Source organism: Oncorhynchus kisutch, linkage group LG1, assembly GCF_002021735.2.
Source record: "Oncorhynchus kisutch isolate 150728-3 linkage group LG1, Okis_V2, whole genome shotgun sequence".
NCBI lineage: Eukaryota > Metazoa > Chordata > Actinopteri > Salmoniformes > Salmonidae > Oncorhynchus > Oncorhynchus kisutch.
This window is the reverse complement of record NC_034174.2, coordinates 26,644,013-26,671,072: the sequence shown is the minus strand read 5'-3', so window position 1 is coordinate 26,671,072 and position 27,060 is coordinate 26,644,013. Positions and strand designations below refer to the sequence as shown.

At 44.3% G+C, this 27,060-nt stretch overlaps 1 protein-coding gene across 12 annotated transcripts in view; it reads left to right on the top strand.

The window, feature by feature from the left end:
* Positions 1–27,060, top strand: part of LOC109896830 (polyhomeotic-like protein 2) — a 75,032-nt gene extending 47,972 nt beyond the window's left edge. For 3 of the 12 annotated variants that reach the window (XM_020491217.2, XM_020491270.2, XM_020491244.2), the window contains 14 exons: positions 2,013–2,253; positions 3,263–3,421; positions 3,635–3,721; positions 3,826–3,993; positions 5,772–5,924; positions 6,201–6,483; positions 11,593–11,948; positions 12,126–12,315; positions 15,653–15,858; positions 16,295–16,427; positions 16,557–16,677; positions 16,809–16,929; positions 17,032–17,338; positions 25,640–27,060. In XM_020491217.2, the coding sequence (XP_020346806.2) occupies positions 2,071–2,253; positions 3,263–3,421; positions 3,635–3,721; positions 3,826–3,993; positions 5,772–5,924; positions 6,201–6,483; positions 11,593–11,948; positions 12,126–12,315; positions 15,653–15,858; positions 16,295–16,427; positions 16,557–16,677; positions 16,809–16,929; positions 17,032–17,338; positions 25,640–25,794 (2,622 nt within the window). In that variant the 5' untranslated portion in view covers positions 2,013–2,070 and the 3' untranslated portion in view covers positions 25,795–27,060. The remainder of the gene's footprint in view (positions 1–2,012; positions 2,254–3,262; positions 3,422–3,634; positions 3,722–3,825; positions 3,994–5,771; positions 5,925–6,200; positions 6,484–11,592; positions 11,949–12,125; positions 12,316–15,652; positions 15,859–16,294; positions 16,428–16,556; positions 16,678–16,808; positions 16,930–17,031; positions 17,339–25,639) is intronic. The other 9 variants (XM_020491253.2, XM_031808350.1, XM_020491234.2 and 6 more) reach the window with 6 other exon arrangements.

Below are 27,060 nucleotides of genomic sequence, written 5' to 3'. Positions count from 1 at the left end.
GTCACTGGAATTCATTGTCTTTCAGAACTTGCATTTTTCTGCCACTACCAAATTGGATTTAATGCTCACCATTAGACATGTTGAATTAAGTGGGCAATTGTTGTGGTAATCTGAGAATGGCGTGGGGTTAGTTTATTTTTAAAAGGCCCTTGAAACTCCGTTCATCTTCTCTGTTATGAATTTCAATACGAAAACAAAACGGCCTTCATTCACCAGAGAGCTCACGCATGGTGTGATAGTTACGGGCATTTGTATTGATGAAAACCTACACGTCCCCTGTCTGATTTAAGTTGCCTATTGTCCATGGGGTTGGTTTGAGATAGAATATCGAAAGGAACATAATAATAAACCAACTTTCCAAATGTGGGTCTGCTGCGCTCTCTTCCTCTGTCAAAGTAAAAGTCCCCCCACTAGTTATCGCTTGCTTGCGCACATAAGGAGCACGTGCATTACTTTTATTTTGTGTTGAAGCAGAGAGTAGGTGATATGCAATGCACCTGCTGCAAACCCACATTTATTTAAGTTTCTTTGGATATTTTGTCAAATTCCACCCTATAGAAGAACCAACCGCATGGCAATCGGCGGAATAAGTTCAAATGGAATTGTATTCAACATTCGTGACACAGTGGACGTGAAGCTAGCTTTGCTGTTTTGACAATAGCTTTTTGCGTGCTGATGTCCAAGAGATAGCATCGGTGCATCACGCCTGAGTGTGATGGGGCCTGTGACGATGTGGACTGCAGCCAGCTAGTTATCTAGTTTCCTAACTCACTCATTCTCCTCTATTCCCCATTCATGGACCAAACCATAAGTGCCTGAATATGACCTGCAAATTTTTTATTTAGCTAGCTAGTGTTCTTGATACTGTGTAACATTATGTTAATGTGTAAAATCGCTATGAAGGCCAAGTATGCATATCATCACCCTTGCAAGATGCTTTTAGCAACGCTGATATATTGACACTAGCGTTGTTGGGAATTGGGTTGCAAAAAAACCTTAACAGACGGCAGGAAGCCAGAAGTTATATAAAATTCAATTTCAACTTACTCTACCGGTGGTCTGGATGGTTGGTCCTTATAACCTGGCAATTAGAGACAACATATCTAAAATAACGTATTAATAAAAATACTAATATTATTGTGGGTCTGTTTTATTTTGACATGAGGTAAACAGAAGAAGTGGGTCAACAACAGATCCACTTTTGGAAAGTCTTTAATAATACGTTCCCTTTAGACATTTTGTGTCAAATTCTGCTTGGCCTTCATTGCGACATTAGACATTAACAACGATGTTACGCAGTGTAAAGAACATTAGCTAGCTAAATAAAAATGTGGGCAGGTCATATTCAGGCAGTTATGTTTATTGAATGTGTATTGGTAAGTATGAATACTGAAGGCCTAAATATTAGCTGTACATTGACATATTTCCTGTTTACAATTTAATGTTTATAATTAAAATTGAGGTACTTGAAGCTCACCTGTTTTGAAGTCTGAGTTTAATTTACCCCTTTTATTGGACCAAGAGTGATTGTTCAGGGAAGGGATAGGCAATTGAATTGTTTTCAGTCTGCTGAGGTTGTGAAACAAAGAGGGGCTATATTCCTAATGAACAATGTCATTGTAAGCTGTGCCATGTCGCTTATGCATTTGTATTTAGCTGTCTAGGGATCTTAAAGTTAATTCAGCAAAAACATATTTGTAACTCAATTTCCTTTTTGTTTTGAGTACATAGTTTGGTATTTTCGTCATTCACTAATGTTATATGGACATCCTGCTTTCCTGCACCTGTAGTAACCCATTCTGTCTCATTTTAGCACATACTGAAATAAGACAAGTATGTATACACAATGATACATTGTATATCACCTTAGGAGCATAATTTCATGCTTATAGGCTTTAGGGATGCTTTCTTAAGTTATACTGAGTGGGCTTACATAGTGACTGTCATGAACATGGCCCAATATGTCTGAGCCCTATGGCTTCATTTTAACGTCCCTGTTTCCTGTCTTGTAGGTTCAGGAGAGCTTGTCCAAAGGGCAGCAGGGGAAGGGCCAAACGAGGAGAGGGCACCATGGACATTGAGCAGGGGCCTCCAGCCTCTAGTGCCAGCAGCACTGGAGCCACTGCCACCAGTACCAGTACGACCAGTAGCAGCACTACCACCAGCAGCAACAGCACAGGAAGGCAGGCTGTGCCTCAGATCTCTGTGTACAGCGGGATTCCTGACAGGCAGACGGTTCAGGTAAACTTCAGGGTAAAAAAACATGCCAGTCCAGTGTGACACACACCCACATACACGTGTTTTGCATAAACCGTTTTCTCCATTTACGTTCCCTGCAATAATGAAATTGTCATTGCCCTACTGCCATCTGCTGGTTAAACCATGCATGCACTGTACATCGGCCAGTATTGTACTAAGCTCACTATGTAATTTACTACAATACTTATAATAAACAAGACTATTATTACATTTAGACGAAGGTGCAATTTGATAATGTTTTTGCATTGTTATTTGATGTAGTACACTGGCATCATGTAATCTATCATTACTGACGACAGCAGATCAGGGTTGCTATGGTTCCAGGCTCTGTCCTCTGCTATTTGACCATTGACCAATGTGAAACCCAGCTTGGATTAGGCTCTCCGTTTTCCCTCCTCTTAAAGGGTGACTGACAGATCTTAGGTCTCTTCTATCCTTTCTTTCTAATGCGTGCGCTCATCTGCCCGTAGGGAACTAGCAGCATTGTCACTACCGGCCTACTTAACATAGTGCAAGGCTTGTCATTTGGGCTCAATAAGAGAGAAGTGAATGGATGTTCATCACAATCTCCGCCCTCTTTTCCCCCTTGGAAGCTTAGGTCAGAGAAGCTCTATTAGGCTATGTGCTCTGGGTCAAGCCATCTCTCATGTTGCTTTGGCAACTATGCTGAGGTTGTCAGTAAAAAAAATGTATCATGAAGATTGAATAAAATATGTGCTCAAGGCCATAGGGGTGAGCATATGATGCAATTAAGTCCATTACAATGTGCAGGGGGTGCAGGAGTGAGGCTGTTCTCCCTATATGAGAAGCACATTTTGCAACAGGGACCAATATACCTTAGGAATCTCCCATACCTGATTTTCAATGGCTCAGTAAAAACAGTGCAATTGGGACTTATTTTTTTCAGAGCATTACTCCAACCCAGTAAAAGTCCTTTTTAGAGCCTGTTGTTGAGAATGTTACCCCAACCGCTAACCTGTCTCTTTCTCCCTGTGTACTTAAGGTGATCCAGCAGGCATTGCACCGGCAGCCCAACACGGCTGCGCAGTACCTGCAGCAGATGTACGCAGCGCAGCAGCAGCACCTCATGCTGCAGACAGCAGCCCTCCAGCAGCAGCACCTGAGCAATGCACAGCTCCAGAGCCTAGCCGCCGTACAGCAGGTGAGCACTGGAGACACAAGAGACTGTTAAACTGGCGAATTAAACAGGCCGCCAGACAAGCTGTGTTAGTATTTTAACAAAGACGTGAGATAAGGTCAGTGCTGGGGTTAAGGTTCTGAAAGTTTAGTTAGTAAATCTAACAGTTATCTTCAGATTAAGAGAAATATACTGTAAGTGTTGATCCCCTAACTGTTCTCACCTGTCATGCCACAGGCCAGTATTGCGGCAGGAAGGCAGAGCTCCACCCAAAATGGCACTTCATCCCAGCAAACAGGATCATCCCAGGCCACAGTGAGTGCAGTGAGTCATGTCTAGTAACTTAGGGGCCGGGTTCATAGATGTGTAATGTTTTTGTTGTTGGTGATGTTCTGTAATCCTTTCTGTCTTCTCTGTCCTTTCCCCAGATTAACCTGACCACGTCCCCGGCTGCAGCCCAGCTGATCAGCCGAACCCAGAGTGTTAGCTCCGCCCCAGCCGGCAGCATCTCCCAGCAGGCCGTGCTCCTGGGCAGCACGTCCAGCCCCACCACCCTCACTGCCAGTCAGGCTCATATGTACCTGCGTGCCCAGATGGTAAATTCCCAGGAGCATGCCCACTGGCACACACTAGCTGGCTTAGCCACACCTCCGGAGGCTTAGTGTGATGGAAGTGTTTGTGTGTGCTGTTTGTGTCACCACTGTTGGAAGGAGTGTAGTAGGAAGGTTGTCCTGCATCTCAAACTGAATCAATTCAGTCTGATTACATCACATTTTTTAAAGAGTTTTGGACACATGATGCATGGGGAGAGTGAGTGTGAAAGAAAGCGACAGAGAAAAATCAGCTGCTTACAGTATTCTTTTTCTGTGCCCAAACCCATGGAGGAATTGTCTACATATACAGTACCAGTCAAAAGTTTGGACACCTCCTCATTCAAAGGTTTTTCTTTATTTTTACTATTTTCTACATTGTAGAATAATAGTGAAGACATCAAAACTAGAAAATAACACATGGAATCGTGTAATTACCCCCCAAAATTTAAACAAATCAAAATAGATTTGAGATTCTTTAAAGTAGCCACCCTTTGCCTTGATGACAGTTTTGCACACTCTTGGCATTCTCTCAACCAGCTTCATGAGGAATGCTTTTTCAACAGTCTTGAAGGAGTTCCCACATATGCTGTGCAGTTGTTGGCTGCTTTTCCTTCACTCTGCGGTCCAACTCATCCCAAACCATCTCAGTTGGGTTGAGGTCGGGTGATTGTGGAGGCCAGGTCATCTGATGCAGCACTCTATTCCTCTCTTTCTTGGTCAAATAGCCCTTACACAGACTGGAAGTGTTTTGTGGGTCATTGTCCTGTGAAAAACAAATGATAGCCCCACAAATTGCAAACCAGATGGAATGGTGTATCGCTGCATAATGCTGTGGTTGCCATGCTGGTTAAGTGTGTCTTAAATTCTAAATAAATCACACAGTGTCACCAGCAAAGCACCCGCACCACACCTCCTCCATGCTCCATGGTGGGAACCATCATCCGTTCACCTAGTCTGCTTCTCACAAAGACACGGTGGTTGGAACCAAAAATCTCACATTTGGACTCATACTAAAGGACAGATTTCCACTGGTCTAATGTCCATTTCTTGTGTTTCTTGGCCCAAGCAAGTCTCTTCTTATTATTGGTGTCCTTTAGTAGTGGTTTCTTTGCAGCAATTTGACCATGAATGCCTGATTCTCCTATGAACAGTTGATGTTGAATGTGTCTGTTACTTGAACTCTGTGATGCATTTATTTGGGCTGCAATCTGAGGTGCAGTTAACTTATCCTCTGCAGCAGAGGTAACTCTGTGTCTTCCTGTCATGAGAGCCAGTTTCATCATAGCGCTTGATGGTTTTTGCGACTGCACTTGACTAACCTTCATGTCTTAAAGTAATGATAGACTGTCGTTTCCCTTCGCTTATTTGAACTGTTCTTGACATACTTTGGACATCGTCTTTTAACAAATAGGGCTATCTTCTGTATACCACCCCTACCTTGTCACAACACAACTGATTGTCTCAAATTCATTAAGAAGGATAGAAAATCAACAATTAACTTTTAACAGGGCACACATGTTAATTGAAATGCATTCCAGGTGACTACCTCATGAAGCTGGTTGAGAGAATGCCAAGAGTGCAAAGCTGTCATCAAGGCAAAGGGTGGTTACTTTGAAGAATCTCATTTGTTTTACACTTTTTTGGTTACTACATGATTTCATAGTTTTGATGTCTTTGCTATTATTCTGCAATGTAGAAAATAGTAAAAGTAAAGAACATACCAATGAGTAGGTGTGTCCAAACTTTTGACTGGTACTGTATGTTGGTGTGTGATTTTTCAGGCACAGCAAAGCAACCTTGTGCAAGTAGCTAGGAGCCTAGGCCGTGCTGTTCCTTTGTCCCCCCAGCTCATCTTCACACCTACGGCCGCAGTGACTGCAGTCCAGTCTGAGAGCTCCACGCAGTCCTCTGGACAACAGTCTGCCCCCTCACAGGTACCCTATTATTATCTCAACTATAGGCTAATACCATACACACAGAGTTGCTGTAGTAACTGCACTAGATGGCATGTAATATCAGCACAGTGAACCATAATTCATACAGGTGGATAGCAGATGCATTATGTTTACAGTTATGCTGTGATAACTAATTTAGTCTAAAAAAGTGCATTTCTCACTAATTCTGGAGACCCTTGACTGTGGGGCACCCCACCTCTCTTGCCCCAGGCCATGTGTCATTGCCTCCAGCACCTGACCTCTGTGTCTTTTCAGGTCCAGAACCTGGCTATCCGTAGCCAGCAGGGGGCGACCATGTCCTCCTTTCAAACACACAACCTCCAGGCCCTCAGCCTAAAGCAGACCCCTGTCGCCATCCAGCCCTCTCCCCTGCTCAAAAACCCCAGCCAGGGGAGCCGGGGCTCTGGGGGGAAGGGCAGCTCATCCGACGTCCCCTTAGATGGGAGCAAGAAGGGGGAGAGCATTGTGACGGAGGTGTGCGCTATAAACATGAGTCGCAGCATCACAGCTTTGAGTGGCCAGCCTCTCAGCACTCCAGGTATGTATCAACCCAACGTTCGCTAGCTTCTACAGACACTGGCTTTCATATTATTTCATGAAGTTGACCCATTCCCCGCTTGGAGATTTAGACAGGTTTGCTGAAATTATGTATTGTTTTTTGTCCAGCATCACTAAATCCACTGGCTGTTGTGAGAAGGCATCATTTTGCTGAGCTCCATGATGACACTGAATACACTGCCCCTGTGACTGTTTGTAGTAAGCTAGCTAGATGTCAAGTGGCTAGATGTCAAGATAAAGCTTATTCGTTACAGCAGAGACATTCAATCTCCCCTTGGATCGAGCTCCCTGTTGCCTAAATTGTTTTGTGCGTAAAAAAAATTAATAATAACGCCCCTTGTGTGCACTCCCGGTAATACCATATACCCCAGTATGGTACAGAAATGGTATGAAAATCTGGATACCGCCCAACACCTACTCTGTGCCACTGATGCATCTTTTTAGACCACTTATTGTGTGACTGAAAGTCAGCAGCTGGGTGGTTTTGTCACAGAGAATGGCTGTCTATATGCCAGCAGTTGAACAGATTAACTCTGACTATGTGTATGTGTGTGAGAGAGTGCGTGTGCTAAGCACTGCATGGGTTAATTTTGTGTGTTGTGCCATACGCCAGACTGGATGGATTAGCTGAGCGTGCGACTGCACAACTGTGTCTTTGTCTCGCTTTGTTTAAGTAATGGATTCTGATGAAACTAAAGGAAGGATGAATCTAAAAACCTGGCTACATACACTTATAAAATTAACATGGGTTGCCATGGCAGTGGCCATGGGGAACAGACAGGTGTGCCCTGGAGATGTGAGAAGTATTTTGTCAGTTCACAGTGGATGAGACAAGGGGGAGATGGGGTAGCAGCCGTGGTGCCTGCCCGGCGGACTGGGGTTTAGGGTTGGATAAGAAGCTTCAATTTATAGAGCTGGGTGACATGGACAAAAATACATAGCCTGAATTGATGTGATAAATAGAACGATACGTTTATAACATTAATGTGCACCACATTTGTTTTAAATTATCCTTTAAACTGCTATTACAAGTTTGATGGTTGTAGCCATCAATTGTCCCATTAACGATCACCCATATTAGCAAACTTCACATTTCTCTAGTATGGGCTACTTATTGGAATGAAGGATACCCCTGCGATAAGTCCCTGCTCTACCATCTTATTCTATATGCACTGGCATCAACTGGGTCATTCATTATATATGTTGGTTCTTCAATGGACTCTAAGGTATCAGCATGCCTCAGTTCGGCTAGCCGAAGTCGGCTAGTCGAACCGAACGAGTGTGATCACATACCCCCTTAAAAAATCCTTTGCTTGAAAAATGAGGGGAAAAGTGTCAATAGTACTTTTTGTCCATTTTGAGACACCGTAGCCAGTATACACTTCCTAAAAAATAGTCTGAATTAATCTATGATAACGCAAGAAATCTGTCATGAATTTACGTTTTTGCCGAGGAGATCTTAGTCCCACAATTTTACATCTAACTTAAGATGCTTGGTGTAGTATTTCTCAATGAAAACAAGTGGTCTCTTTGTTGAATGACAACAAAGACGATTGAAGAATCCCTACTGTTGACCAATCACCGACGACGGGGCTTAGACTTTGGCTCCGAATTTAGGCTTGCCTCCAGAAAGATGTGTGTGTGTGCCTGAACAGCCGAAGGAAAAAGACCAAAACGTCACAAAATGTTGTCGTAACATGCACAAACTTTTCCAAACTATTTCGGTTCTGAAGCATGCGGACGCCTTTATTCTGTTAGGCAACAGAATTTTGTAATTTTGAAGAAGGAAATACTTCAATGAAACACAAGTCCAATCTACCCCTCAATAATAATACTATTAGGCTACATAACAAATGTCTAAAGCAGTTTTACTTTCAACATGCTGTGAGAGAACACAGCATAGGAATAGGCCGAGTTTGTGTTGCCGTCTATTTTAGGACCGAGTAGTAATTGAGCCATCGGAGAGAAGAAGAGAGCAGATCTTGTGGGAGCAGCAGTGTGTCTGCTATTCCTACCACAGACAGGAGCTCGTTTTCCCTTGAATAGGGATTGGCTGGAAGCAGCTGTTCTGTTCATTGTGTACTTTAGTCTTTTCATCACCTCCTCCTTGGCAGACAAGTCTTCCCAGCACCCTACTACACCCACAGAACAGCACCGCATCAAACCCCACAAAGACGACCTTCCAGACTAAGTCTAGTTCTATGCCCCTGCTAACTGCACTGTGGTTTTCATTTTTTTCAACAAACAAATCCAGCCCTGGTGTCAAGTCTTCTCTTCAGTTGTCTTTGTGATTTGAAGCATAGCTTTAAGTTGGTTTTTAGCTAAGCATCTGTTTATGTGTTTGGACTGAGTGTAGTACACCTGAAAGGATCTCCCCATTCTCTGTTAATTCACCAAGCCCTTGAGTGCTTCCATGTACCCATACATAGTATCTCCATTACTTACTCCTTTTAACAAGCACTTAAAACACAATTAGTATAGATATGTTTGACATGTACACAGTTTATTAGGTACCTCACCCTGTTCATAAAAATGGTTTCGGTCCTACAGACAGTGAATCATGTTGCCGTGGTTTGCTATATAAAGTAGGCAGACAAGCATCGAGGATTTCAGTTACTGTTCGATTGAACGTTAGAATGGGGAAAACTGACCTAAGCGACTGAGCGTGGTATGATCTTCGGTGCTAGGCGCGCCGGTTACAGTATCTCAGAAAGGTCTGGCCTCCTGGGCTTTTCGAGCATGATGGTGTCTAGGGTTTCCCGAGAATAGTGCGACAAATAAAAAAAACATCCAATCAGCTGCAGTCCTGTGGGCGAAAACAGCTCGTCAAAGGAGAATGGCAATAATTGTGCAAGCAAACAGGCAGGCCACAAACGGGCAAATTACAACCGCGGTGTGCAGAATGGCATCTCGGAGCGCACAACTCGTCGGTCCTTGTCACGGATGGGCTATTGCAGCAGACGACCACACCTGTTTCCAGTTCTATCAGCTAAAAACAAGAAGAAGCAAGAGATCACTAACACTGGACAATTGAGGAGTGGAAAAACATTGCCTGGGCCGACGAATCCCGGTTCCTGTTGTGTCATGCTGATGGCAGTCAGGATTCGGCATAAGCAGCATGAGTCCATGGCCCAATCCTGCCTGGTGTCAACGGTGGTGGTGTAATGGTGTGGGGAATGTTTTCCTGGCACACGTTAGGTCTCTTGATACCAATTGAGCAACGCCACAGCATATCTGAACATTGTTGCTGACCAGGTGCATCCCTTCATGGCAACAGGTTGGTCCGACACGGTACTAGACAGGTGTACCTAATAAGCTGGCCAATGAGTAGTTTTTCTCAAGCTGTGTTAAGATGTGTTAAAGTGATTTACACTGATGTGTGGGTGAGGTTTCTAAACTAAAGCAGCAGCAGTCGATTGCAGAAACTCAGGGATTTTCCAAGATCTGCTGTTGAAACATTTCCTCTAGACATCCTGAAACAACACACAGGCATGGGGGAGTGGTAGCGTAGTGGGGCCATAGAGGGGGGTCCGGACTGAGTCATTCCACTCCTTAATCCCAAGGCCTTGAGGGAGAAAGGCATTTCAATGAATCCCCTTTCTCTCCTTCCAAGACATTTCTCTGTTACTCATTAAAATGCTTGAAAAAGCTGTCAAGCAGGACTCTGAGTTCTGTTTCTTGTATCCGGTGAGCACCGGTTGGGAAATCCACTCATCTGTTCACACAGGGGGTAGCTAGGTCTATTTGCTGAATTGATAGTCATTATTATACAACCTCTGTTTTCTATTTATCCTTAATGAGGGCTGGGTGGTAGGTGCTATCATGTAATGTAACACTTTACTGTGTTATCATGTAATGTAACACTTTACTGTGTTATCATGTAATTGAGAGTATCCGTCCAGGGCTTTTATCATAATACTTTCTGGAAGATGTCGGTCTTTACCCTGTACTTAGTGAAACCATAGCTAACCACATGCTGTGGTTTACATAGAGTTTTGCCGTGTGAAAATCAAACACTTTCCAGCAGATCCTGTGGTATAAATAACTAATGACATGCAATTCTGCCGGATGGAAACGTCTCTATTTTCACAGCAGGGTAGAGATTGTGGTTACAGAGAAACATTCAGACCAGATGGAGCCTATCCCACACAAAATATACAGATAAGGGGTGGGACCCCTTGGCATCAATCCATAATCAAAAGAGATCCACAAAGGTTCATGTTAGACACCTTTAGTTTACTAGAATCATGAAGCTACTGTAAGACCATAGGGCTTACTCCTGAGACAAACCGCTTAACAGCTCCTAGGAGAGATGATGCATTACAACCCTTTCTCTATATTTCAGTAATGATGAGGGCCAGAACCAACCTCATTGTTTCCTAGGGAAAATTGCTTGGGAAACTGAAGGTTTGGGGGATTGATTCACAGATAACTACATACAGCATGTCATAGATTATTGGCTTCTTATTACCCTCTTGTTTTATTCCTGCATCTGTCTGGCCCGGGGTGGCAGGTAGCCTAGCAGTTAAGAGCGTTGAGCCTGTAACCGAAAGGTCACTGGTTTGAATCCCCGAGCCGCCTAGGTGAAAAATGTCTATGTGCCCTTGGCAAGGCACTTAACCCTAATTGCTCCTTTAAATCGCTCTGGATAAGAGCGTCTGCTAAACATTTTTTATTTTATTATATTGCCCTCTTGCTTTCCAACTGCACATGTCTGGCCCGGGGCTACTCTGTCGGTGTGGAGAGCACTTTTCACTAAATGACAGTATTTGATTGGTTCTGGGAAGATATGGGTCCTGGTTGTAATTTTGTCAGCAAAAACCCTGTCAGGTGATGATAGACCCTTTGGAGACATTAGTGAGTAATGTCTGGTCAAAACCTTGACAACGGTTTAGGGCAAGTCTGTCTTGTGCTCTTTGATGTTACATTTTGCCAACAGTAGGTGTACTACTGGCAAAGGAGAGTAAAGAAACAAAACATTATTCCACTCTTCAATTGTTTTTTGAGTTAGGTAGAGTCCATTTTCCTTTTGTGTACAGACTTAACTGTCAGATTTTTTATGTATCCTATTTCTCGATTTCTGTTCCAGCATACACCCAGATACACCCTTCCCACTCCCTGGTCCAGCAGCATAAGCAACAGCAGTTTGTGATCCAGCAGACCCATGCTTCCCAGAGGACCCAGGGACAGCTACTGCAGACTGCCTCCATCCAACCCCACCTGCAGACTCCCTCCCTGGTCCCCCAGTCCCCCAGCCAGGCAGGCCCTGTCCCTGTGCTGCCCAAGCCTGCCTCTCACCACCAGCCCTCTACACCCAGCCAGCAGGCAACCATCTTCCACTCCACCATCAGCCCACATGCTCTCCACTCCAGCCTGAGCCAGACCAAAGCCCAGCCAGTGCAACTCACAGCCATCAACCTCCAGATACAACCAGCGCTCTCACAGGTGAGTACACAGCAGTAACAACAAGAAGTATGGAAATGGAAGAGGATCACTCTCTCACAATATACAATGAATCAGTAAACAAAATACTATATATCAGTAATTTCTAATCAATAGTCAAATATTGTGTTTCACTAAACTCTTTCTCCCTTCTCTCTCTATTCTATTACGGGCTTCCAGGCTTCCCGATTGGTCCAGAACAGTAAAGGACAGGAGAAGCCAAAGTCATTGGTGGTCAGGGAGCTCTGCCCAACTCCCAGTGTAGAGCAGCAGCCCACTCCATTTACCCCCTCTGCCCCGTCTCCACCACAAGCCACCAAGCCAGCAGAGCAGCCCAAGACTGACCCAGTTATCATCAGCCAACCACAAGGTAACAGGACTTTTGGTTTTAATAAGTTAACAAGTTTTTATCACCCACTTTCTTAGTTATGTTGCCTAGAGGCAGGACTGTAACTAGAGGTCTATTGTTGTCATATCATATTTGCAACCAATTACAACTTTGGAGAACCAGACCAAAGATCAGTCGCTCTGCTATGTACTGCTCTCCAGGTGTGGAGGCAGATCTGTTGTCTTATTATTTATTGTAAGCTGTGCTCGTCGTTTTGAGTCAGGGTGAAGAATTTTGTCTGATTATCCCCAATGGGACCATTGAGGAGAAGTGAAAAGTGTTCCAGTCAAGGAAAGTTAAATGATAGATGTGTCAAATTATCATGGTCAGGAAAATGTGTGTATCTATCCATCTATCTTTCACTCAAATGGAAAATAATCTGTGTTTTATGATGGTAGTCTTACACTCGCACACTAAGGCCCATTCAAAATGCTGAACATGCAGATTATATTAAGAGCTTTCATTTTTATTGCTACTTTTCTTGTAAAAATGAAAAAATTTAAACCCACAAGGCTCCTTTTTTATGCTTGGGTGTGAATGCATAGTTGAGGTGCTCCACTTGTTCAAAATAAACATACAGTTATCTTTGATGTCTAAAAATAGAGTGGTAGGCCTGCAAGACCACTGGCTGTCTGCTTGGAACAGATTGCAACACATTCAGAGCCTGCTGAGTGGTTGAACATATCCCAAAGTTACAGAATAGCCAACTGCTCCTGGTTTTAATGGAGTCCATGGTATTTATTGTGCATCTTTCGACAGACATACCAAGAAATGTGCAGTATAGTATGTTGCCATATAAAGGGAAATGGTTTGCAAGAATTGTCTGCAACATTGGGCCACAGGACCTACATTTGTATAAAGTGGTTCCTGTATGCCAGTAGTTATTCAGATAGATTTGAGACCTGTGAATTTTCAGTGCTAAGATTATAGATGTGAGAAGAACCAGAAATGTATATGTCAACATAAGTGAAGTGTTTCTATTTTAATGTGTGGAAATTGAATAGTAAACTCAAGAAAATAAAAAAAGAAACGTCCTATCACTGTCAACTGCGTTTATTTTCAGCAAACTTAACATGTGTAAATATTTGTATGAACATAACAAAATTCAACAACTGAGACGTATACTGAACAAGTTCCACAGACATGTGACTAACAGAAATGGAATAATGTGTCCCTGAACAAAGAGGGAGTCAAAATCAAAAGTAACAGTTAGTATCTGGTGTGGCCACCAGCTGCATTAAGTACTGCTTTGCATCTCCTCCTCATGGACTGCACCAGATTTCCCCGTTCTTGCTGTGAGATGTTACCCCACTCTTCCACCAAGGCTCCTGCAAGTTTCCAGAAATTTCTGGGGGGAATGACCCCAGCCCTCACCCTCCGATCCAACAGGTCCCAGACATGCTCAATGGGATTGAGATCCGGGCTCTTCTCTGACCATGGCGGAACACTGACATTCCTGTCTTGCAGGAAATTAAACACAGAACGAGCAGTATGGCTGGTGGCATTGTCATGCTTAAGGGTCATGTCAGGATGAGCCTGCAGGAAGGGTACCACAAGTGGGAGGTGGATGTCTTCCCTGTAACGTACTGCGTTGAGATTGCCTGCAACGACAACAAGCTCAGTCCGATGATGCTGTGACACACCGCCCCAGACCATGACGGACCCTCCACCTCCAAATCGATCCCGCTCCAGAGTACAGGCCTCGGTGTAACGCTCATTTCTTCGACGATAAACGCAAATCCGACCATCACGCCTGGTGAGACAAAACCGCAACTCGTCAGTGAAGAGCACTTTTTGCCAGTCTGTCTGATCCAGCGACGCTGGGTTTGTGCCCATAGGGGACGTTGTTGCCGGTGATGTCTAGTGAGGACCTGCCTTACAACAGGCCTACAAGCCCTCAGTTCAGCCTCTCTCGACCTATTGTGGACAGTCTGAGCACTGATGGAGGGATTGTGCGTTCCTGGTTTAACTCGGGCAGTTGTTGTTGCCATCCTGTCCCACAGGTGTGATATTCGGATGTACCGATCCTGTGCAGGTGTTGTTACACGTGGTCTGCCACTGCGAGGACGATCAGCTGTCCGTCCTGTCTCCCTGTAGCGCTGTCTTAGGAGTTTCACAGTACAGACATTGAAATGTATTGCCCTGGCCACATCTGCTGTCCTCATGCCTCCTTGCAGCATGCCTAAGCCACCTTCACACAGATGAGCAGGGACCCTGGGCATCTTTCTTTTTGTGTTTTTTTGAGTCAGTAGAAAGGCCTCTTCAGTGTACTAAGTTTTTATAACTGTGACCTTAATTGCCTACGTTAGTGTCTTAAGGACCATTCCACAGGTGTATGTTCATTAATTGTTTATGGTTCATTGAACAAGCAAGGAAAACAGTGTTTAAACCCTTTACAGTTAAGATCTGTGAAGTTATTTGGATTTTTACAAATTATCTCTGAAAGACAGGGTCCTGAAAAAGGGTAGTTTCTTTTTCTTTTTTTTGCTGAGTATATATGAGCAGAGTACCTGTCTATGGAGAGAGAAAAAAAAAGGGCGGTACCTTATTCAAGTATTTCATTCTTCAGCTCTGCCTGCCTCTCACAATTCGAGCTGGGTCGAGCGAGCGTCTCCGCTCTGTCTTGCCTGCTTTGTACAGTTGACTGGATTCTCGCTTTCAATGAGAGAGGCAGGCGACGGCGCGTTTTTGTATTGAATCGGAAAAAGCGCAAGTGAAGCGGGCAGGAATACGTTTGGTGAGCGAGTTCTTGTTATTTCACTTTTGAGATGGGACAGTTTAACCTTTGCAGTACTTTGAAAATGTTTATCATTGTTGCAAGTAGCTACCGAATCGTCTGCTGTTTTCATTCATAGCTAACTACTAACGTTACTCGTTTACCGTAGCCATACGTGTTTTTGCTTTGAAAATTGCAAACTAGTGGTCGACCCGTCAAAGATGAGCGATGTTTTTTACTCGAATTACTTTTGACAGCCGTTTGTTTTCTCTTCATATTTTGATATCGTGATCAATTTACATTAGTAACTATAATATGCGTCTAGTAAGTGACATTACAAACACTTGATATTCGAAGTGGACCCCTTTGCACATGATTTGGCAGGTGGATGATAGATACAGTATATGATGCAAATTTGCTTGAGTACTTAAACGACTGTACAGCAGAGAACGTTAACTACATACTCTGAATAAATATTTTAGCATAATTAAAGTGAAATTAATCAAATGAATCTACTATTAAAAAAAAAATGTGTAGACATTTTGGCAACATAATTGAAAATTATGCAATGTGTTAACTACTGCTTTGTTTTGTCATTGGCAGGAGTCCCTACTACCAAGAGGTTGAATGCTGCACCTGAGACACCACCCCCAGCCATGACATCAGGAAATGAGAACGAGGCACCCACTGTGACCGGCAGCACCCCCCAGAATGGAGAGAACAAGCCACCCCAGGCCATCGTCAAGCCCCAGGTCCTCACCCACGTCATTGAGGGCTTTGTCATTCAGGAGGGTGCTGAACCCTTCCCTGTAAGTGCCCTCTCCCATGGTACTCCTTAGCAGCTACCAGTAAGCAACATGTCACCATTTCGAGTGCATTCCCACAGGGGCATGTCCCTATTGTTTGTTTTTATTGCCAATCATACAACTGCACTTACCGTGCTAAGCAATGATAAAGGGCAATGCCTTTCTATTGGTTAACTTAGTAATGAATTCTAGTAGCCTACTGTAGTTCCAAAGCAGTGTATACAGAGATGTCTTTGAAAGAAGGTGCACAAATGTTAAGACCACCTTCCCAGTGTTATCATTCTGATCAAAGATGGCATCCTAGTGGATGTTTGCTGCACAAGTCTTTTCTCGGGCTTTATTATAGCTTATGGACACTGCATGGTAAGCTTGCCATTGTAGTATTACTGTCATAGCTTGGAAAGAGTAGCATTCATGTGTCACCCTCTGTCTTAACCAGATTGAGCGGTTGCCTGTAATGATGGACAGCCCAAAGAAGCTGCATGAGCAGCTCTCCTCTGACCCAGACAAGACCCCTGTTAGTAACCCCACCAACACCACAGACTCTGAGACAGAGGAGCTGACCCCTCAAGGTAAGGGAGATCATGGCTGGAGTGATTAAAGGCATGATATTTGTCTATAAACCCCATAATGGACTTTCTAAATACTAACAATTCAGCTGTAAGAGATGTTGTTGATCGACTATTTTGATTTGCACACAGAATTAAAAGACCAAGAGGATTCAGATGCCCCTAAACTGAGATGTGAATTCTGTGGCTGGGTGGACTTTGCCTACAAATTCAAGGGGTCAAAACGGTTCTGTTCCATGGTGTGTGCGAAAAGGTAAGTCACATTTGATGGGCCATTTTCTATGCTTTGACTGGGTTATAGCCCTCAGGGTCAGAGCTTCTCAGTAGTGTTGTCTTGGGATGGTAGTGGCCATAACAGCTATTATCGTTGTTGTGGTGGAATAGGTATAATGTTGGGTGCACTAAGCGGATAGGCCTCTTCCGTCCAGAGAGGAGCAAAGCATCCAACCGCTGGCGCAGAAGGTCACACAACAGCTGCCGCCAGAGTGCCGAACCTAAGAAGCAGGTAGGATCCTCTCCTACTTCTCCACTGACAGGACAGCTCTCCTGTGAATTAACATGCTCCCCTCAGTGACACCAGGGCTGACTCATGGGTTTTATGTTACAGAAGCTTTCCCCTACACCCCAGCAGACTCAGGGAGGTTCAGTGTCCTCCCCGCTCCCCTCCCAACCCAGCCAGGAGGAGTCCAGCCCCTGCTCAGACATGTCCAGCTATGAGGAGCCTCTGTCACCCCTGTCAGGAGCCAGCTCAGGTCCCACAGCACCCCAGGTGTTGTCACACCAGGCAGGGAGAGGCTCAGACCAAGAGGCCCCCCGAGGCAGAGAGCTGCCACTCCTCACTCAGCACTTCCTGCCCAACGACTCCACCAAGTGGAATGTAGAAGAAGTCTACGAGTTTATCCACTCCCTTCCAGGTCAGTCTCATACAAACACTACATGACCAAAAGTATTTGGACACCTGCTCATTGAACATCATTCCAAAATCATGGGCATTAATATGGAGTTGGACCCCCCCCCCCCCACACACACACACACACAGACTCCCCCTTTGATGCTATAATAGCCTCTACTCTTCTGGGAAGGCTTTCCACTAGATATTGGAACATTGCTTCGAGGACTAGTGAGCCACGAGCATTAATGAGGTTGGGCAATTAGGCTTGGCTTGCAGTCAGCTTTCCAATTCATCCCAAAGGTGTTCGATGGGGTTGAGGTCAGGGCTCTGTGCAGGCCAGTCAAGTTCTTCCACACCTATCTCGACCAACCATTTCTGTATGGACCTTGCTTTGTGCACGGAGGCATTGTCATGCTGAAACAGGAAAGGGCATTCCCAGAACTGTTGCCACTAAGTTGAAGCACAGAATCATCTAGATTGTCATTGTATGCTGTAGCGTTATTTCACTTCACTGGAACTAAGGGGCCTAGCCCGAATCATGAAAAAACGGCCCTAAACCATTACTCCTCCTCCACCAAACTTTACAGTTGGCACTATGCATTGGGGCAGGTAACATTCTCCTGGCATCCGCCTAACCCAGATTCGTCCGTCGGACTGCCAGATGGTGAAGCATGATTCATCACTCCATAGAATGTGTTTCCACTGCTCCAGTCCAGTGGTTGCGAGCGTTACACTACTCCAGCCGACGCTTGGCATTGCGCATGGTGATCTTAGGCTTGTGTGCTGCTAATTTTTGTCTTGTGTGCGGCTGCTCGGCCATGGAAACCCATTTTATGAAACTCCTGATGAACAGTTCTTCTGCTGATGTTGCTTTGAGGCAACTTTGTAGTGAGTGTTGCTACGTGCTTCATCACTCAGCGGTCCCGTTCTGTGAGCTTATGTAGCCTACCACTTTGTGGTAGCCATCGTTGCTTCAAGACGTTTCTACTTTACAATATCAACACTTACAGTTGACCGGTGCGGCTCTAGCAGGGCAGAAATGTGATAAACTGACTTGTTGGAAAGGTGGCATCCTATAACTGTGCCACGTTGCAAGTCATTGATCTCTTCAGTAAGGCCAATTTGTCTATGGCAGTGGTTCTCAATCCTGGTCCTTGGGATCCAAAGGGGTGCACATTTTTGTTTTTGCCCTAGCATTACACACCTGACTCAAGATGACTATCATTTGAATCAGCTGTGTAGTGCTAAAATATATTTTTTTAAATGCCTGAAACAAAAATGTGCAGCCCTTTGGGTCCACAGGGCCGGGGTTGAGAACCAGTGGTCCCAGGAGATTGCATGGCTGTGTACTCTATTTTATATACCTGTCAGCAATGGGTGTGGCTGAAATAGCCGAATCCACTAATTTGAAGGGGTGTCTACATATACACCCACACACACACAAAAGTGTGTATATACACTGCTAAAAAAAATAAAGGGAACACTTAAACAACACAATGTAACTCCAAGTCAATCACACTTCTGTGAAATCAAACTGTCCACTTAGGAAGCAACACTGATGGACAATACATTTCACATGCTGTTGGTCAAATGGAATAGACAACAGGTGGAAATGATAGGCAATTAGCAAGACACCCCCAATAAAGGAGTGGTTCTGCAGGTGGTGACCACAGACCACTTCTCAGTTCCTATGCTTCCTGGCTGATGTTTTGGTCACTTTTGAATGCTGGCGGTGCTTTCACTCTAGTGGTAGCATGAGAAGGAGTCTACAACCCACACAAGTGGCTCAGGTAGTGCAGCTCATCCAGGATGGAACATCAATGCGAGCTGTGGCAAGAAGGTTTGCTGTGTCTGTCAGCGTAGTGTCCAGAGCATGGAGGCGCTACCAGGAGACAGGCCAGTACATCAGGGGATGTGGAGGAGGCCGTAGGAAGGCAACAATCCAGCAGCAGGACCACTTCTGCCTTTGTGCAAGGAGGAGCAGGAGGAGCACTGCCAGAGACCTGCAAAATGACCTCCAGCAGGCCACAAATGTGCATGTGTCTGCTCAAACGGTCAGAAACAGACTCCATGAGGGTGGTATGAGGGCCCGACGTCCACAGGTGGGGGTTGTACTTACAGCCCAACACCGTGCAGGACATTTGGCATTTGCCAGACAACACCAAGATTGGCAAATTCGCCACTGGCGCCCTGTGCTCTTCACAGATGAAAGCAGGTTCACACTGAGCACACGTGACAGAGTCTGGAGACACCGTGGAGAATGTTCTGCTGCCTGCAACATCTTCCAGCATGACCGGTTTGGCGGTGGGTCAGTCATGGTGTGGCATTTCTTTGGGGGGCTGCACAGCCCTCCATGTGCTCGCCAGAGGTAGCCTGACTGCCATTAGGTACCGAGATAAGATCCTCAGACCTCTTGTGAGACCATATGCTGGTGCGGTTGGCCCTGGGTTCCTCCTAATGCAAGACAATGCTAGACCTCATGTGGCTGGAGTGTTTCAGCAGTTCCTGCAAGAGGAAGGCATTGATGCTATGGACTGGCCTGCCCGTTCCCCAGACCTGAATCCAATTGAGCACATCTGGGAAATCATGTCTCGCTCCACCCACCAATGCCTGGGCATGCTTTGGTGTCCTCCTCCTCTGACCCATCGCTGCTGGAGTCGCTCGCTGACAGCTTGCGGTTCTTCATAGTCTTCTTCTTCTTGAACTTCTTTGACCTGTGAAGAGAAGACAAAACACGGTTAAGGAAAATGCTGTAGTGTATAGTGTATAGTGTATGATTTGGATCTCCAAGGTGGCATAGCAGTTCAGACGTCTTTTGTCCTCGTCTTGTCGTGTCCTGTATATATATATATATTTACAACTTTTTCACACACATTTTATTTTTATTTTTATTTTCCATCAACTCATCTTCAAAACACTCTCCTGCAACCCGCCTCACCAATGTATATTTATAAAAAAGTATTATTTACCTCAGATCTGTAATCCTCCAAGAAGCTAGCCAGAAACTCCAAGAAGCTAGCCTGAAACTAGCCAGAAGCTAATCCAGAAGCTAGTTCAGAAGCTAGTTAGCTCCTTTACTGGCAAATCGTTAATATTCAGCTAACCACGGTTTGTGGTCATCAGCTATCCTTTAGCTCGAAAATCTATCGCCAGTTCTGTACGGCGCAGCGCGGCTCGGAACGGAACATACCGGACCAATTTTTCTCTCCATGTCCCTGGACATTCATACCCGGATCTCACAGCTAGCTAGCTGCTATCCGTGTGACCATCGGCCTTCGTCGATTCCGGAGCAAACATCAATTATTCCGGAGCTAGCAAGCTCCGTCAATCACTCCTGAGTTCCATCAATCACACCTGGGCTGCAGTCACCTATCCGGACCCGTTTTACTGCCTTCGCGGAGCCCCACCGGGCCTTCACAACTGGACTGCCGACGTTATCTACCCGAAGGAGTTATTCGGCCGGCTCCTCCGTCGCGACGTTACCTGAACGCCCATCTGCGGCCTGCTAACCGTTAGCAGCCGGTAAGACAGCTATCTGAATAGACAATCGGACAATTTTTTATTATTATTTTTTTATTTTTTATTATTATTTTTTTATTATTATTATTATCTTTTCTTCTTGGGCCTCTATAACTATATCTATTGTTTTTATTTTTGTTGTTGTGTGATTTGGATTAATCCCCTCTACCACACGGAACCCCACTAATCTACTGACGGAACGTAAGGGGTGGCTAACAGACCTCCATCCTATGCTAGCTTGCTACCGATGCCCTGGCTAGCTGTCTAAATCACCAACCAACCTCTCCACTCACCGGACCCTTTTGATCACCCGACTAAGCATGCCTATCCTTAATGTCAATATGTCTTGTCCATTTCTGTTCTGGTTAGTGTTTATTGGCTTATTTCACTGTAGAGCCTCTAGTCCTGCTCACTATACCTTATCCAACCTATTAGTTCCACCACCCACACATGCAATGACATCTCCTGGTTTCAACGATGTTTCTAGAGACAATATCTCTCTCATCATCACTCAATACCTAGGTTTACCTCCACTGTATTCACATCCTACCATACATTTGTCTGTACATTATACCTTGATGCTATTTTATCGCCCCCAGAAACCTCCTTTTACTCTATGTTCCAGACGTTCTAGACGACCAATTCTCATAGCTTTTAGCCGTACCCTTATTCTACTCCTCCTATGTTCCTCTGGCGATGTAGAGGTGAATCCAGGCCCTGCAGTGCCTAGCTCCACTCCTATTCCCCAGGCGCTCTCTTTTGACGACTTCTGTAACCGTAATAGCCTTGGTTTCATGCATGTTAACATTAGAAGCCTCCTCCCTAAGTTTGTTCTATTCACTGCTTTAGCACACTCTGCCAACCCGGATGTTCTAGCTGTGTCTGAATCCTGGCTTAGGAAGACCACCAAAAATTCTGAAGTTTTAATTCCAAACTACAACATTTTCAGACAAGATAGAACTGCCAAAGGGGGCGGTGTTGCAATTTACTGCAAAGATAGCCTGCAGAGTTCTGTCCTACTATCCAGGTCTGTACCCAAACAATTTGAACTTCTACTTTTAAAAATCCACCTCTCTAAAAACAAGTCTCTCACCGTTGCCGCCTGCTATAGACCACCCTCTGCCCCCAGCTGTGCTCTGGACACCATATGTGAACTGATTGCCCCCCATCTATCTTCAGAGTTCGTGCTGCTAGGCGACCTAAACTGGAACATGCTTAACACCCCAGCCATCCTACAATCTAAACTTGATGCCCTCAATCTCACACAAATAATCAATGAACCTACCAGGTACCTCCCCAAAACCTTAAACACGGGCACCCTCATAGATATCATCCTAACCAACTTCCCCTCTAAATACACCTCTGCTGTCTTCAACCAAGATCTCAGCGATCACTGCCTCATTGCCTGCATCCGTAATGGGTCAGCGGTCAAACGACCTCCACTCATCACTGTAAAACGCTCCCTGAAACACTTCTGCGAGCAGGCCTTTCTAATCGACCTGGCCGGGGTATCCTGGAAGGATATTGATCTCATCCCGTCAGTAGAGGATGCCTGGATATTTTTTTAAAATGCCTTCCTAACCTTCTTAAATAAACATGCCCCATTCAAGAAATTTAGAACCAGGAACAGATATAGCCCTTGGTTCTCCCCAGACCTGACTGCCCTTAACCAACACAAAAACATCCTATGGCGTTCTGCATTAGCATCGAACAGCCCCCGTGATATGCAGCTGTTCAGGGAAGCTAGAAATCATTATACACAGGCAGTTAGAAAAGCCAAGGCTAGCTTTTTCAAGCAGAAATTTGCTTCCTGCAACACTAACTCAAAAAAGTTCTGGGACACTGTAAAGTCCATGGAGAATAAGAACACCTCCTCCCAGCTGCCCACTGCACTGAAGATAGGAAACACTGTCACCACTGATAAATCCACCATAATTGAGAATTTCAATAAGCATTTTTCTACGGCTGGCCATGCTTTCCACCTGGCTACTCCTACCCCGGACAACAGCACTGCACCCCCAACAGCAACTCGCCCAAGCCTTCCCCATTTCTCCTTCTCCCAAATCCATTCAGCTGATGTTCTGAAAGAGCTGCAAAATCTGGACCCCTACAAATCAGCCGGGCTAGACAATCTGGACCCTTTCTTTCTAAAATTATCTGCCGAAATTGTTGCCACCCCTATTACTAGCCTGTTCAACCTCTCTTTCGTGTCGTCTGAGATTCCCAAAGATTGGAAAGCAGCTGCGGTCATCCCCCTCTTCAAAGGGGGGGACACTCTTGACCCAAACTGCTACAGACCTATATCTATCCTACCGTGCCTTTCTAAGGTCTTCGAAAGCCAAGTCAACAAACAGATTACCGACCATTTCGAATCTCACCATACCTTCTCTGCTATGCAATCTGGTTTCAGAGCTGGTCATGGGTGCACCTCAGCCACGCTCAAGGTCCTAAACGATATCTTAACCGCCATCGATAAGAAACATTACTGTGCAGCCGTATTCATTGATCTGGCCAAGGCTTTCGACTCTGTCAATCACCATATCCTCATCGGCAGACTCGACAGCCTTGGTTTCTCAAATGATTGCCTCGCCTGGTTCACCAACTACTTCTCTGATAGAGTTCAGTGTGTCAAATCGGAGGGTCTGCTGTCCGGACCTCTGGCAGTCTCTATGGGGGTGCCACAGGGTTCAATTCTTGGACCGACTCTCTTCTCTGTATACATCAATGAGGTCGCTCTTGCTGCTGGTGAGTCCCTGATCCACCTCTACGCAGACGACACCATTCTGTATACTTCCGGCCCTTCTTTGGACACTGTGTTAACAACCCTCCAGGCAAGCTTCAATGCCATACAACTCTCCTTCCGTGGCCTCCAATTGCTCTTAAATACAAGTAAAACTAAATGCATGCTCTTCAACCGATCGCTACCTGCACCTACCCGCCTGTCCAACATCACTACTCTGGACGGCTCTGACTTAGAATACGTGGACAACTACAAATACTTAGGTGTCTGGTTAGACTGTAAACTCTCCTTCCAGACCCATATCAAACATCTCCAATCCAAAGTTAAATCTAGAATTGGCTTCCTATTTCGCAACAAAGCATCCTTCACTCATGCTGCCAAACATACCCTTGTAAAACTGACCATCCTACCAATCCTCGACTTTGGCGATGTCATTTACAAAATAGCCTCCAATACCCTACTCAACAAATTGGATGCAGTCTATCACAGTGCAATCCGTTTTATCACCAAAGCCCCATATACTACCCACCATTGCGACCTGTACGCTCTCGTTGGCTGGCCCTCGCTTCATACTCGTCGCCAAACCCACTGGCTCCATGTCATCTACAAGACCCTGCTAGGTAAAGTCCCCCCTTATCTCAGCTCGCTGGTCACCATAGCATCTCCCACCTGTAGCACACGCTCCAGCAGGTATATCTCTCTAGTCACCCCCAAAACCAATTCTTTCTTTGGCCGCCTCTCCTTCCAGTTCTCTGCTGCCAATGACTGGAACGAACTACAAAAATCTCTGAAACTGGAAACACTTATCTCCCTCACTAGCTTTAAGCACCAACTGTCAGAGCAGCTCACAGATTACTGCACCTGTACATAGCCCACCTATAATTTAGCCCAAACAACTACCTCTTTCCCAACTGTATTTAATTTTAATTTATTTATTTATTTTGCTCCTTTGCACCCCATTATCTTTTTATTTCTACTTTGCACATTCGTCCATTGCAAAACTACCATTCCAGTATTTTACTTGCTATATTGTATTTACTTTGCCATCATGGCCTTTTTTGCCTTTACCTCCCTTCTCACCTCATTTGCTCACATTGTATATAGACTTGTTTATACTGCAATATTGACTGTATGTTTGTTTTTACTCCATGTGTAACTCTGTGTCGTTTTATCTGTCGAACTGCTTTGCTTTATCTTGGCCAGGTCGCAATTGTAAATGAGAACTTGTTCTCAACTTGCCTACCTGGTTAAATAAAGGTAAAATAAAAAATAAAAAAATGCTCCTGATGAGGTGGCGGATGGTCTCCTGAGGGATCTCCTCCCAGACCTGGACTAAAGCATCCGCCAACTCCTGGACAGTCTGTGGTGCAACGTGTTGCGTTGGATCAGCCTGTAGTGTGGTTTTCCACTTTAATTTTGAGTGTGACTCCAAATCCAGACCTCCATGGGTTGATAAATTTGATTTCCATTGATCATTTTTGTGTGATTTTGTTGTCTGCACATTCAACTATGTAAAGAAATATTTCATTAATTCAGATCTAGCATGTGTTATTTTAGTGTTCCCTTTATTTCTTTGAGCAGTGTATATTCGGGTATTTAGTTAGGCCTACACCATAACTACATTATTTTGAAGGTATGTTGTAGTAGTGATAGTATGCTTATTTCCCCCCTGGGGATGAAAAAAGTTTATTAATTAATCTGTGGATTGTCTAATGTAGACAGTGCTCATGAATTGTCTTTGAAATTAGATGGTCAAATTATTAGTCACATGCGCCAAATACAACAGGTGTAGACCTCAGGGGCTTGTAAATAAGCATTTCACTAACCAACAATGCAGTTTAAAAAAATATGAATAAGAAATAAAAGTAACAAGTAATTAAAGAGCAATATAAAATAACAATAACGAGAGACTATACCGGAGTGGTACCGGTACAGAGTCAATGTGCGGGGGCACCGGTTTGTTGAGGTAATATGTGCATGTAGGTAGAGTTATTAAAGTGACTGCATAGATAACACAGAGTAGCAGCATTATTTAACTGGTTCACTGTGGCTTGTTCTTCCTAGGCTGCCAGGAGATAGCAGATGAGTTCCGCTCGCAGGAGATAGATGGACAGGCCATGCTCCTACTGAAAGAGGACCACCTTATGAGTGCCATGAATATTAAACTGGGACCTGCACTTAAGATCTACGCACACATCAACATGCTCAAAGACTCTTAGCCATGATGGGTCGATATAGTGCTGGTTTGTTGTATGTCTGTGTATGGTGTGCATATGTCTGTGTTTGGTGTGCATATGTCTGTGTTTGGTGGGAAGGAGTCACACTCTGGGACAAGACAAAACATGTCGCCATCGCACTGATGACTACCTGACCTCTGCACTACCATCTTTCATCCCACCTTTGGATTGGCTACTTCACGGTACGTTTAGCCATGGCCTGCAAACAGACAACTGATCATCCCTTTGGCTGTCAAAAAGAACAGTTTACAGTAAATTTAATGGACTGACTGCCTTAGAATAATGGCACTAATAGTGCTAAAAGCACTGCAAGGATACATTTGTATCTGAAATACTTCCTCCTGAGATATAATTGTGAATTGAATTATCATTGACTGCATATGTAGTATGTTTCTTTTGGTGCTGATCTGATGTTATTGACAGCCATACATGTACTTTGTGTGTCCTGGGACAAATGAAAGCCGTCGCCAGTCTGAGTCTTATCCAACAGATGCTAAGCTCTATTTTGTAATGATCACCAACTATACACATACATACACTGCATGGCCTTTGACTTTGCTCAGAGCAGTTTACGCTATGCTTTGAGACATTGATTTTGGTTTGTGATATTGATTTTGGTTTCATGTACAAAATTGTTATTTCCCTGTACATTGTACTGGTTTAGAAGACACACAACCTTTTTTCAAAATGTGATTTACCAAGACATCATGCCATACCTTATTTATTACTGAGTCAGATTTCACATCCTGTGAGATCTTCTATGACAGCATGTGTTGACCCTACCCTAGTGGTGAAAAGACCACTAGGAACTCACTTTTGACATTCACCATCATACCTCTTACTCCACTAGCACTTCAAATGATTGGTTCTGTTCTCTTTAGTTTTAATTAATACAACCAAAATGACTTGATTGGGTCTGAAATTAATAAGTTAGATTTGTTTTGAGTTGTTGGGCTATTTTGCTCCTGAGAAAGACTTAGTTCTGTATGAGTCTAAAGCTGCCTGTATTTTTGCTTTTAAGTTATCCATAATTGTTATGAAAATCAAGTATTTAGAAATATGCAAACATGTAAATATCATGGCTTGAGGGAAGTGTCTTTTTAGTGTTTTTATAAAAATCTTGTTTACTTGTGCTTGTTATGTAATGAATGGTCGATTGTGTTTTTAATGTTTTGTTTGATAATACTCTGTCAAATGCCTGTATTTATCAAATAAATGATTTTGTTATGCAACATTTTTCAATGATAA